General features: G+C 33.0%; 1 protein-coding gene across 3 annotated transcripts in view; it reads right to left on the bottom strand.

Moving 5' to 3' along the window:
- The window catches only part of MS3_00005944 (uncharacterized protein), a gene marked incomplete at its 5' end in the record, with an annotated part of 67380 nt that extends 53264 nt beyond the window's left edge, over nucleotides 1–14116 (bottom strand). For 2 of the 3 annotated variants that reach the window (XM_051214037.1, XM_051214036.1), the window contains one exon: nucleotides 12510–14116. In XM_051214037.1, coding sequence (XP_051070065.1) covers nucleotides 12510–13544 — 1035 coding nt within the window. The remainder of the gene's footprint in view (nucleotides 1–12509) is intronic. The other variant, XM_012939349.3, reaches the window with a different exon arrangement.
- Between the last annotated feature and the right edge of the window lie 926 nt (nucleotides 14117–15042).

Here is a 15042-nt window from a genome sequence, read left to right as displayed (position 1 = left end):
TTTTCTCTGCACTAAAACCACTCCTTCATTCATTCAATTCTCTTCACTTATTTAAACTTTTCAGAACCTGTTCATTTGTTACTCAACCCATCTTGTCATTTTTTTTCATTACTGGAATTATATGTAAACCATTCATCTTAAATTCACTTAGTGTTGTTTACTTGTATCTTCCTACCGCTGTTTAGGACTGCGATTGATCAGTCTCTTATCTGCTTCATCCACCCATATGTATATATCGATAACGCTTTATTGAAATGCCATAAAAAATGAATAGCAGTTTAATAAATGGTTAATTTAGTCATTTCAGTTTTCAATTTCAACTTCTTTCTTTTGTTTTAATTATTTATAGTTGAACTAAATTCAATTTCATCCAAATTCCCACTTATCGATCATGATATTTTGTATCCAGTCATACATAATAGGATTGTATCCGTCTATCAGTTAGTAGTTGTTTATAAAACTAAAAATTCTTTTTTCATAACTGTCAAGTGTCAGATAGGAATGTTTTGTTGATTTTAAACATTAGAGATATATAGTAATAGAATGGATAAATGCAAAGATTTTTTATGTAAATAAACCAAATGATTTATTTCTAGTCAACTATTGAGCATGAATGTTTATAAGCTATTAGTTAGTTAAACTGGTCAGTAATGTTCATTGAACACATGTAACTGGTCTAATTGACAATTATTCCATGGTGGTCTAACCAGTAGGTCCTGGGTTCGAATCTCACAGAGTCTAGCTTCAACTGACTCATGATCTTAATCATTGAAATTACTATAATATCCACAAAACCCATCTGAGATTGTTGAAATGTTTGGGTCATAAGAAGTTAAAATTCTATTTAATTAATGTAGGTAGTTTATCATTAGTTATTTGATTGTTCACTAGATCAACTTGTATATTGTTTGAAATTATGGTAGAAATTAGATGGTTGTGGTTTGATGATAAACTATAAAAAAATACACTTCTAAAAACATGAATTATACCATAGATTCGTTTATGAAAATGCATAATTTCAAATTTTCAATAGATTTACTCAATAGTGACTTGCTTCGTGAGAAAATTCTCAGAGTTCTGGTGGGAAGCCGTGACCAGTGGAGCTAATCCGTGTCGGGTAGAAACAGGTGTCTACAATGGAAGATGGTCGCGCAATTTCGTGGATTAATTGAGGTTAGACATCAACAACATTGAATGCTGGCTTAGTCGTTCAGTAGGTTAAGCGTTCGCGCGCGAGACTGAAGGCCCTTGGTTCCAATCCCGTGAGCGGGATTGTGGATGCGCAGTGCTGACGAATCTCACAATAGGACGAAACGGCTGTCCAGTGCTTCCAAGTTTTCAATGGTGGTCTAACATCAATCGGTTCATGATCTTAATCAAAAACTTAATAATCTCCCTAACCACTATACTGAGATTTACTTTTATCTAGTGTTCTTTATATGAATCGATTTGTAGTTATCGAATAGTTAGATCTCCAAATTTTTCAGGAATACATAGTGATTTAATGTTTTTTTTTCAAATTCGCTCCCTAACTCAAATATCGAAACTTTAATCCAGTTTTCATATGTGTTAATTTTAATAATATCAACTTTTCTGAAAACACTTTCAAATCTACTAACTAATTGTATGTTGTCTTAGTAGATTTGAACTCATTCGAGCTAACAATTTCAAAATCTGAGAAGGTTTAGATCGAACTCAGTTGGTGGATAATAAAAGTTTATATAATCTTATCAAATTATTGAATTTTTTTATGAATTAATTATTACACTAGACGTTCTTTAGTTGTGAAATGTTATTGATGAATGAAATCTCCTAGTTTATGATAATAATTTATCTAATGAATTCTCTAGTACTTCAGATCATTTAATAAACTGTACAGTGTTGATTTACCGTTTAATAGACAATGTGAAGTTTGAAATTGTAAGGCACAGTTGTGAAGCATACAGGCGGTAGATAAAACTAGACTGAAAGTCTAGGAATATTTGTCATTTTGCACTAATATATCATCAAATAATGACCTTTAATGAATATTTTCACATTACTCAACTCATAGCAGGTGTCCCTGAATAATGAATTGCTTATTTGTTTTACATACTTTTGCTAGGTAGAATATTCGTGTAAGCATGGAATAGAGGCATGACAAATGAAATAGTTCACCTTAGTGCTTAGATAAGTAAACTTTAAATATGACCATCAGAATTGTACCACACTTTAAAATGAATAGAATAAGACTGAGTCATTATGGAGCTTAAGGAAAATCAGTGTTCAGTTAATTAAAGAGTATTTATTTATTATTTAATTAGGATCTTGCAGATTTAGAATGAATTTAAGTGTGCCTCCTTATGCATTTCGAGGCGAATGTATAATAAAGTTATAAAACAGACTTGTTACTTTGGTTACAAAGCCTAAACAACAGTCATACTGAACAAGCTTCATAAATCTTACTCTAAATAACAATAATGTGTTCATTAATAATAAGCTACAAGAGGAATTTTCAACATTTTATTGATAGATCATGATGGACGAAATTTAACCATGACCGAATGGAGACAGATTTCACCAGTAACTTTAAATGATAATGGCATTATATTTTAAGTTAACTAACATTGAAAACTGATTCCTCTTGAACCTTAATAACTAACCTAAAACTATTTGCTCAGATATGAATGCCCTAGTTTTAGTTTTATCTAGACAGAAGGTAATCATTGCTGTGGATTTACAAACTAGTTCGGAACAACTAACTAGCGGTGACTGGTTTCGATTGTTGTTGTTCTTCTTATATTTCTGGTATTAGTTTGTGATGAAATCTAATCTGGGATTTAATAGACAATTTTTATTTTCAACCCCCTAGGTAGTTGTATTAAATGTTATATTTACCCGACCGTTGTTGCTACCTTGACGTGGTGGTCGGGGTTGCCTATCGTAATGAAGCAACCGAGCTATACTGGCTGGAACAACCGTTCCTCAAGGTCCTACCATGTCTGACAGGTCGGTTGAAGAGCGGTAAGACTAAAAGCAACAAACCAAAGGTCCGAAAGCGAAGTCGTACTGCTGACTGTACAGAGCTGTGACAGCAGTAAGGTGTTTCCTTCAGACAACCAGCATGACAGCGATGCTGCCTTCCCACAAGGAGGGGTGGGGTTAGAAAAGGTCGACCTTAAAAATTCACACCTTGCCTTATCCCACGGATATCCGTCTCCGGCGGTGAGGTCTCAACAAGTACGGAGCTAACACAATAATTACCCATAAAAATGTCGTGTTTGACCGACCTCAAGTAGTTGTCCCTTGAGCACTGCGGTCATGTTCCCAGGTCACTAAGACCACCTTTAATCCAATTTCCTTTTCAGGCACCTCCAGAAGAACTCTTCCACAGTGTGGGCAACCGGGAAGTGATAACCGCCCTCATACCTCTAACAGCAAACAAGACCACTGACTTACTGGTTCGTTAATTCCCGATTTTTTTTAAAGATTCTTCTGTAAAATGTTGACCTATAATGATTCATTGTTGAATCGATGGCATGAGTATAAATTTGCTTTAACTATTTCCAAGTTTGTTTTTTATTATTCTCAGACAATTAGATATCCATTTCTTGATAAATATATATAATCTGCTCACTAGTGACTGACTTCAAGAGATACTCCTGCAGTTCTAGTGAGAAGCCGTTACCACTGGAGTTCAACCAGGTCTGTTGTGAGATATCAGCTCACTAAAGACAATGGTATACGGTAGCCCAACTTCGTGGATTGGTTGAAGTTAGACATTAACACCGTTGGATGCCGGCCAACTCAGTGGTTTAATTGGTTAAGCTCCTGGCACGAAACTGATATGTCCTGGGTTCGAATGTCGCGAGGTGGAGGATCGTGGATGCGCACTGCTGAGGAGTCCCACAATAGGACGATACGGCTGTTTAGTGCTTCAAGGTTTTCATGGTAGTCTAGCTTCAATTGACTCATGATTTCAATCTGTGAAATCTATATAAATTAGTAGTGATATTTTCAATCAATCTATTGGGATTAATGATGAATCCAAAATTGAAAGCTTCATACTACTTTTTAACCAATACCTAATTGAATTATTTTATTATTTTATGCTTGTTCGTTTATTTACCGACACATTGTTGTATTTTTGTTCTCACAATTGAAAAACAATGTAATTAAACCTAAGTATTTTGGCATAGTACCTACGGGGGGGGGAACAGAAATCCAAAATTCAGAAATTCCATTTGAGGAAAAAAATAAAGAACTAGATTTTCTTAAGGTCAACGTTGAATTATCTTTATTGAATTAAGATAGGTTTCGGTCTTTTTTTCCTTCTTTCTTTCTTTATATAAACAAACAAACAAATCACAATGAAAAATGTTAATGACCTGGTAAAACCTCATTTCTATTTTTGGTTGCTGTGTTAATGGTCAATTAATTATGATTAATTGTTTTGACTGATTCGCTTCTTTTTTTCACTTAAAACTCAATTATACACATCAGAATTTCGACTACAACTTAACTTAGTTCATATTTCACTTTATACAAACTGGTAAATGGGAACTTTTAGGAATTCACATTCAACATACACAAATTCAATAAGTAGAGATTGAAAGAAAATGAATGAATTAAAAGAGGAACAGTGAACGGAAACAATCATGAAGGATATTAGTGGGTCAAGTATAATAACTCTATTTTGAAAACTGATCAAAACCTAAACAATAAATGAATTCCTTTTTTTCTTCTTCTATCATTGTTTCCCTTCATAGGTTTAAGTAAAGAATAACAGCGTTTGTAGGATACAACGAATAAATTGTATTCTATTGTATGCTTATCAGCCACATAAAACATGATATGAGTAGCTAATTCTCTTGTATTTTGAATTTGAGTTCAAAAGTTTGATATAAAATCATGTTTATAACAGTTGTAACTAAAATGAATCCAAGTAGAAATACTGGTAATGTGCTAAATTATCATGTTTTTTTTAAAATATGCCTTGTAGGCAAAGGATATTCATTAATTATAAGTCCGGAGAACTTCAAATGGTACCAAGGGGAGAAATCGACTACTCTTATTATGTTTATTCCAATAAAATATTCCTTATTATATGCTCAGCAATTAGATGTGAATTTCAGTCTACTGAATGTAAGCTGTGATTTGGCATTCAAAGTTTCTAAATGAAAAGTCAATCTTGGTGAATGATAAAGGTACCTGAAGAAATAACTAGTGAATTGGTTTAGGACAAAGGACTAGCGTCATGGTTAAGATGCTGATTGATTTCCCACTAAATTTCGTAAGAGCTGGAACGTTCTTAAGCTGAAAATAAGCACCTAACTAATATACTTTATAGTAAGTGTTTAAAATAGCGTGTTGCGGATATTTAATATTAAATTTTGGTCGCTTTTTGTTGGCCTGTGTATACTGTATGGATAGTCTTAATATGGCTATATTGTAACGAGTTTTATAGAATAGATGAGTGACGGTTAGCAGTGGAATCCTGGACTCACGTTTTACCATGCGTCGAGCTGGTCAGATGGATATACCTGGATACGTGTTTATGTTCACACTAGAACGTCAATCCAGTACCTTATGTTTAAGACACCGAACGCGCTATTTAGTGATGTTTTGAATGCAGACAGCCTTTGACTTATTCAACAAATATGATGTTTATATCGCTATTAGTTCAAACTTGAAGTGTCTGATTGCTGATATTCAGAACTGAATTTGCACTAGTCTTTGTTGACAAACGTCCATACCATGAGTACACTACTATTTTATCACAAGCAGATGTATATACATCTGGACATAAATAGAACTCAGTAAGAAAACAACAAAATAATTCATGAATTTCTAAATTTATGCTAAATATTATGCACCAAATACTTATCGGTCTTGTAATGATTGCTTAGTGTTAAGTATAGAATACTTAAACACATTTACATGTATATATGGGTGTGCAAATGTACACATATACACAATCAAAACAGCATTGTATACATGTAGAACATTTGCTATGAAATATGTTTGTGTTTATTTCATGATGAACATTTATTTCTCAGTAAATATATAATTCACTCCAGATAGTTAGTTGTATTTACGAACAAATAAACAGAAGAAGATAAAAAAACAAAACAGAATTAAACAAATGAAAACCCCAACATAGAAACAAATGGACTCGACATACACCACACACAAATTCTGAATACATAATTAGTATTTTTTGTTGTTGTTTGTCTATGATGATTAGTATAGTTTACTATTCAAAATAGATCAAAACGACATGAACATGATTCAATGAAAAAGGTAAAATTAGAGAGAGTGAGAGAGTGAGAGAGACAGAGAAAGAAGAGAAGTAAGGAATTTTACTTAAACATAATAATTACTTAGTAATTAAGTTTGTAGATGATGATGATGATGATAATAATAATGATTATGATAATGTTATTCATTGGTATGAGCAATGGTTGATAGTAAATTTTATGCAAATTTACCTATTTACACATTTATCTAATGATATTAACACCTCTCTATATGTGTGTGTGGTTAATTATTCGAACTAGTTAAACGTAAGTTTGATGTTGGTAAACATAGTACATTACATAATTTGTTGAGACAGTAAAGTTAAGCGCGATTAAGTATTTATAACTTGTAAATGCGTAAAGTAATGTATAGTAAATTATTACTTTTAACGAGTTCTTACTGTCCCAGAGTGAACATCAACTCTCTGAGATGCAGATACATCCAGGACGAAACGCTCGTCCTGGATTCCACTGCTAGCCACTATCCATCTTTGCTTGTAATGCTTGTAAATTAAGGGAATATCGAGGCATACGCACAGTATGCACATATGCCAATAAGAGACTGATCAATTTCAGTCCTAAAACATCAATGGGAAGATTCAAGTAAAACAATACCAAGTGAATTATTATACAATGTCTATTAATCAGTTGTAAGTTACTCCTGTAGGACTTGATGACAATCGATATGAATCAACGATGCCATACATCACTTCATCATTGTGAACTAAGAAATTAATAAGGTGAAAATATATAAAAATACTAGTTCTAAATATAATCGTGTTCAACTGAACACAGTTTTATAAGATTAGAAGGGTAATAAGCTATGGAAATGCAATAAGACATTCAGTTTTATACCTGATAACACAATAAGAAATATCTCTTTAAATGTTATAACTATTGATTAAGGAAATTATTTTGCTAAGCGCTCCATGAATAGGGTACTTTATTGTCATTTATTGATATGATCATAAGCTAATTTACTTTTGCTCTCCTTTAACTTCACTACGATTCAAGAGACTACTGCTAACGTCATCATTGTTATCCAGCTAACCAGAGTAGTAAGTTTAGTTGTTGTATAGAAGCTTTATTAACAGAATCCAGCAGTATGCAAAATATCACAGTGTAGGAACCGGTTAGTTCTCAATTAACACAAATTATATTAAAAAATATATTGAAATTTCAGGAACAGAATTCACAATAAACAAATCCTTAATCTGACTTTATCCCTCTTAAGTTGCATTTAGGGATTTTGCATCCTGAACATTTACATTTAAATATATAAATCTGACATTGAAGCCACCTTTACACTACTTTATGTAAATATGGCAACACGTTATCCAGATAAGTTGCGTTTTTTAACTAACGGCTACATAGAAAACATCACAGTGCTGATTGGAGATTTGTAATCAAACACTACATTAATAATTGATTTAAGATAGGATTTTTAGACATAGAATTTCATTCAGTGCCAACTTCTTGAGCCAACAGTTCATCCTTGTAAGCACCGGTCTGACGTTCTTTACTCCAGTGTATAGTTATTCACTGATTCGAAACCATATCACTTAGTTTCACTCTGAAAGGCACCAATGCCAAGCTTTTCTATTGACCACTGAATAAATATGGATACTGATAAATAGGTTCTTCATCTCGGTTTAGATCATAAAAAATTCTTAATATTTATGTAAATTACCGGGGCATTCATCTTACACGATTATGATCCCGATATCTGTATTTTGATGTAAATTTTTTCATAGTCCCTAATTTATAACACATTATGCTATAAAAATGATGTAGGAGCATGATTAACCATAAACGTTTGTGATCAAAAATAGAAAATTAATAATTACTGTGAAAAGTTTTACAATCTGTGAAATTTCTAAAATCTCCACAAACCCCTTCTGATAATAATCATCTGCTCACTAGTGACTGACTTCAAGAGATACTCCTCGAGTTCTAGTAAGAAGCCGTTACCAGTGGAGCTCAACCAGGTCTGTTGTGGAATGGGAACTCACTGAAGACAATGGTGTACGGTGGCGCAACTTTGTGGATTAGTTGAAGTTAGACATTAACACAATCGGACGCCGGCCAGCTCAGTAGTCTAGTTGGTTAAGTTCCTGGCGCGAAACTGGTAGGTCCTGGGTTCGAATCTCGCGGGGTGGGGGATCATGGATGCGCACTGCTGAGGAGTCTCATACTAGGACGAAACGGCCATCCAGTGCTTTCAGGTTTTCTATGGTGGTCTAGCTTCAATTGACTCATGATTTCAATCTGTGAAATTTCTAAAACCTCCAGAAACCCCTTCTGATAAAGATTTTTTGTTTTGATTTGTGTACAGATGCACTTTGAAATTTAATTAATGAACTGAAGATACTTGTCGAAATACTTAGGGCTTAATGTTCGTTACTCTGCCAGACAGGGTAATGATACGTTAAAATCAACTTAGATTTAAACATTCCATTCGTCTGTGATTTTTGTCATTAGTGACTAAAATTAAAATGTAGGTAGCTGAAAGTTATATTCATCCGCACAGTACACAATTAAAAGGAACTTCTCATGCGAATAATGAAACTAAAATGTGAATAAGATAAATCATAGTGTACATCAAATGGTATATTCATCGGCATTACATTAGATTTTGCTACATATGTCTTTATGCAGGTTTTACCCATTGAAACGTTTTCATTTCATATTTAATTGATATAAGCCTCAGAGGTATTTCAATGAATATGATCATAGGACTTGTAAAGTATATGATGATAATCTATTTAATTAGTTAATACATTCATATTTTGTAGTTATCATTCATCTGAACATCAGATAACAAGACTAAGCTTATTAAAAAAATATATAATTCCTTAATGAAACTGCTTACATAGATTTGGATACAGTGTAGTTATTTGAATAGGATATGTTGTTCAACTCTTGATATTACTACATCAACCAACTTATAATATTACTAATATATATGTTTGTGGTATCCCAATGACTATTATTAACTTTCTAACCAAGTCTCAATTTATTTGAAACTATCAAGTCGGACCTTGGTATTGCTACTTAGAATACTGGAGAATGCTGGTCGGCGTCTATGCTCCATTGGGAGTAACAAGTGCAAGTAAGTAAGTAAGGAAGGAAGTGAGTAAGTAAGTAAGTAAGTAAGTAAGTAAGTAAGTAAGTAAGTAAGTAAGCATATCAGAAAGAATTTTCTGAATTTGACTAATTAAAATAACATACTCTTTGTTAGACGATTGTATAATGTACTTTTAGTTAAATGAATAAGGTTAATTCACCATAAATGTATCATGATTATTATCTGTATAGGATGTTCACATGTGAATTATTGTATTTTAGTTATCTTTTCTTAAAAAAGTTTTTTGTCAAATATATCATCAGCAACATGTGTTTAGTTGATCGGTTCAGTAGTTCTCATGGTGTGAGTGAATTATTTATATTAGTATGTTGTTTCCAATTACCAACGTCAAGGCAGTTCTACTGTATGGAGCTGAAACTTGGAGAAATACAACAACCATCATCAAGAAGGTACAAGTATTTATAAATAGCTGTCTACGCAAGATACTCAACATCCATTGGCCGGATACCATCAGAAACAACCTACTGTGGGAGAGAACAAACCAGAATCCAGCTGAAGAAGAAATTAGGAAAAGACGATGGAAATGGATAGGACATACATTACTCAAATCATCAAACTGCATCACGAGACAAGCCCTAACTTGGAATCCCGAATGGAAGAGGAAAAGAGGAAGGCCATAGAACACATTACGTTGTGAACTAGAAGCAGATATGAAAAGGATGTCTGACAACTGGAAGGAGCTAGAAAGGATTGCCCAGGACAGGGTTGTATGGAGAATGCTGGTGAGCGGCCTATGCTCATTCACGAGGAGTAACAGGCGTAAGTAAGTAACTAAGTAAGAAAAGAATAGTTAATGAATATCGTTTTTGTGATCAATTCAATTCACAAGAAGTAAACACTAATTTAAAGTTTATTCACAAAATTAAAGTGATGTTGAACAATAATTATGTAAAGAACTTCAAGAAGAATTTCCAAGTTTCTGATGAGAAATCATGACTTAAATTTGAAGTATAAGACATTGAATATCAGCATTGATGGGAATTACCATACTAGGAGGAAAGATTCGCCGAGATAACAGGCTGTATATAAGCATTGCATATAAGCTAGATTCGAATAAGTGTAGATAATTTACTAATCGATCAAAACTAAATTTCCACAATTAATAATTCCAGTAGCCTATAACTTTTTTATGTATCATTTTTGACAAATTTGTGAACATCTAGAACAAATCAGTAAGATTTTATCAAAGATAAGAAACAATTGAGTTAGTCAGTAGAACTCATTAACTTCACACGGAGTTGATCAGTCTATGATGATCTAGCTTAGATCAACTTATGAATTCAACTCTATATATGCCACTCTTCTGATTATCTTTGAGTGGATATTCATCATCTACTCAGAACGAACTACCGAAATTATTGATATCAGTTTTAACTCAATTACACATTAACATATTAGTCGGAGAGTTTTTTCCTAAAATTTCTACAAATATCCTCTAACCTAATGTAATTTCTAATGTAACTGAATGTATTTCCATCTATTTTGATGCCGTTACACATTCATATTTCATTTTAACATGTGATTTAGGATTTATTTATTTATTTAAATTTTATGCATATGTCAACTTAACAATAAAATTTATTTCAATGGTTAAGATCATGTGTCAATTGAAGTTAGACCACCATGGAAAACCTGGAAGCACTGGATGGCTGTTTCGCCCTATTGTAGGACTCCTCAGCAGTGAACATCCATGACCTCGCTAACCCTACTGTTCAGTGATCCTCTACTCATTTTGATTGTCTATTTCATTGTCATATTTACAATTTAATCTAAGATTGGCTATGAAACTGAAAACAATTTTATCTGAGATTTTACTCATTGTGAATTGCATCATGATCTGATCTCTAATCAATGTGGATTTATATGAACAGTCGTTATCATACTATGCAATACCATATGATCGATTCATATGAGTGAAATGTTACCATAAAATATAACATGTCTTGACAGTTATAAAAAAATGGTAATTTCAATGTCTCTAGTTTAATCTCACCCCCTCCCCCACTAATGTTTTATCGCCAATTTCTTATTTCAGATTAATTATTGTGAAGATTTTGGATTCTTTTTTCCCGAGGGCAGATTTCATTTGCTTGTAATTAGGTTAGATGATGATTATTTAGTTCACTAATACTAATCAGTTTATCAATGTTTGTCTACAACACAATATTTGTGATTCCGGTAAAACAAATCCACTACGGTTACTTCTAAAAAACGTTTATCAAGTGTTTAGAAGCAAATAAGGATTGAACAGACAAAACAATTGGATTCGATTTTCAAAGTGTGATACATCACAAAAGTAGGTGTAATTTAATGCCAAACAAACACGGAATCTAATTCTATAGTCATTTGAGAGGAAATTTCTTCTATACAAATAAAGTCAGTAAAAAAACTGGAATACAGACTTGTACAATGAAGCTAGCGGGTGACAGAATTATCAATAATAAAAGAAATATGTGATTCTATCAGTTTTCAATTCCATAATATACTTATGTCAATTAATAAGAACTTTAGGGTAAGATGATTGAAACGAGGGAATCAATAAATGCTCTGGAAATCAAACGTTTTTTTCTAATAAACATTCTTTAAAATATGCCAGCTGTTGATTTGATAGAGTCAACATAACGGGTACGCTATTTTAAATAATATATTTATATCACAGATTGAAATCATGAGTCAGTTGAAGCTAGACCATCATGGAAAACCTGGAAGCACTGGACGGCAGTTTCGTCTTAGTATGGGACTCCTCAGCAGTGCGCATCCACGATCTCGCAACCCGTGGATTGGTTGAAGTTAGATATTAACATCATTGGATGCTGGCTCAGTGGTCTAGTGGTGAAGTGCTCGCGCACGAAACCAGTAGGTCCTGGGTTCGAATCTCGCGGAGTACGGTATCATGGATGCGCACTGCTGAGGAGTCCCATACTAAGACGAAACGGCTTCCAGTGCTTCCAGGTTTTTCTTGGTGGTCTAGCTTCAATTGACTCATGATTTCAACCAGTGAAATTTCTTAAAATCTCCACAAAACCGATTCGGATATATTTATATCATATTTTCAATGATAAAACTGTACTCTTTAAACTTACATATAATCGTGGTTTATTAATTGGACTTGTGTATATGTAAAAATCAGCAAATGTCGGCACATTAAGTTGAACTTGTAAATGTTTGATCGAATCCATCCATGACCAGTTTTTTGCCATATAAAATTGTTGGGTTAAATATGAATCCGAAAATAAACGTTTTGGCCATGCTGATGTTTGATTAACTATATTAGCACCGGTTTCATTCGATGCATTTCTATCTAGTAGCCATATACCATTTAGAAGTGGTGCTACTTTTCTCATTAATGGATGTGCACCAAGCCAATTTCTTAATGAAGTAGAAGAACATGAATCATAAAATTGGGCAACCTTATATTTGGCCGAATTATATTGTCCATATGAATTACTATAAATATTACGTAATGAGTTAATAATTGCATGTACATTAATTTCAGTTAAATGTTCAATCATAGGTCTGTCAAATCTTAACATTCGTCGACTTCGACCACTTTTAAAATAATCTTGTATGGTATCTTTACCAAAAGCGCTTGCAACAACACGATGAGCTTGTACAGCTGGTTGTTCAGCATCTTGATCTGGATGAAATGGAGAATAATAAGAACCGCATGCAAATTGAAAAAAATTTTCACATGGTGATATTGTTTTATTCATATGTGCAACAATTGAACTGGAAGATATTAAACATTCTTTTGTGTAGCATTGATTTCGACTTTTCCATAATTCATTCTGTTCACGTTTCCAATAAACTAATACTAATATGAACATAATAAGTAATAAGATTGGTCCAATAATTGAAAAGAAATATTGAAAACGTTTAAATATATCATTTAGTTGATTACTATGATGTACGGGTATTTTACGTTGTACTGAATCAACCAATGATGTTTTCATATTATTTACACGTTCCCATAGATAATGTTTTTTATCCATGGTTGTTTGAGGTGTATTGACAATAGAAATACCTTCGGTGTTATCACTAAATACTTGATATTTAAAATTTTGTCCAAGATTTAAAGAATTCGTTGGTGAAATGGATTTGGTCTCAGTGGATGTCATGTTGGAATACAATTTCGATGATTAAAAGATACGTAAGTTTTGGTATTTGATGAATATAGATTTCTCTATGAAGAAAATGTAAATTATCAGTATATTTAATGCTGATAATCGCCGGGCACTGTTACTAGGATAACAAAAATATTAATCATAATAACAGAATTAATGTTTATATATATTACTAATTTCCAGCACTATGTGTGTACTCAGAATGTGTTTATGATATGTGCACACTTGCAGACTTAAGCATACACACACACATACATAAACATGTACACATATATTTTGATCAGTGATATTATTTAGAGTCCACAATCGTTTGTGTGCAACAATGTGGACACTCTGATTGGATAATGTAATTGACTCGAAAATGAATAATGATAACTGTGATCAACAACAACAACTTTTGAGTTGTATATCTAATCAGGATATCATTAATTATTTAAATGAGTTAGTCTACAATCAACAACAATCAGCAAGAAAAGGAGAGAGAGAGAGAAAACAAAAACAACATTTTTTTCTAGCATAAACTCGAGAATCAACTAGACAAATCAACCGTCATTTACTAGTTGACTTTGTACGACTTTTATTCTAATCACAATCATCTTATACAATACATATTACATATATAAAGTAGTAATTTATTCATTTACAGCAACAATCTGACAGAATAATGAAAGTACATAGATTAGCAATTCAGTTTATTGAATGAATCTTAAATCTGTTTAGATAAGACAGGAAAGTTTTCTTAGTGAAATACACGAAAAACTCGTTTTGTATTTTATGAAAACTACTAGTGTAAAGTTTAAGGTTAACTTATATGAAACAATGATGGTTTATACATAAGAAACTGTATATCATGGATACTTCTAATAATCGAATAGAACTAATAAGACTACGATAATGTTTTCATGCCAGTGCAACAGCAGCCTCAGCAGCAGTAGGTCTCAATATACACAAAGGGAAAAGCAAGATTCTCCGATACAACACAGCATGCACCAATCCAATCACAATTGACGGAGAAGATTTGGAAGATGTAAACACCTTTACATATCTGGGCAGTATCATTGATGAACATGGTGGGTCTGATGCAGATGTGAAAGCGCAGATCGGTAAAGCAAAAGCAGTAAATTTACAATTAAAAACATCTGGAACTCAAAACAACTGTCAACCAACACCAAGGTCAAGGTTTTCAATACAAATATCAAAACGGTTCTATTGTGTGGAGCGGAAAGTTGGAGAACTACGAAAGCCATCATCCAGAAGATATAAGTGTTTGTTAACTGTCGTCTATGCAAAATACTTCGGATCCGTTGACCAGACACTATTAGCAACAACCAACTGTGGGAAAGAACAAACCACATCCCAGCGGAGGAAGAAATTAGGAAGAATCGCTGGAAGTGGATAGGACACACATTGAAGAAAGCACCCAACTGCACCACAAGACAAGACCTCAAATGAAATCCTCAAGGCTAAACAAAGGAGGAGAGGGAAGAGTAAA

The sequence above is a fragment of the Schistosoma haematobium genome, chromosome 3, assembly GCF_000699445.3.
Source record: "Schistosoma haematobium chromosome 3, whole genome shotgun sequence".
NCBI classification, from domain to species: Eukaryota; Metazoa; Platyhelminthes; class Trematoda; order Strigeidida; family Schistosomatidae; genus Schistosoma; species Schistosoma haematobium.
The sequence above is the reverse complement of the archived record's forward strand: the minus strand, read 5'-3'. Positions and strand labels throughout refer to the sequence as shown.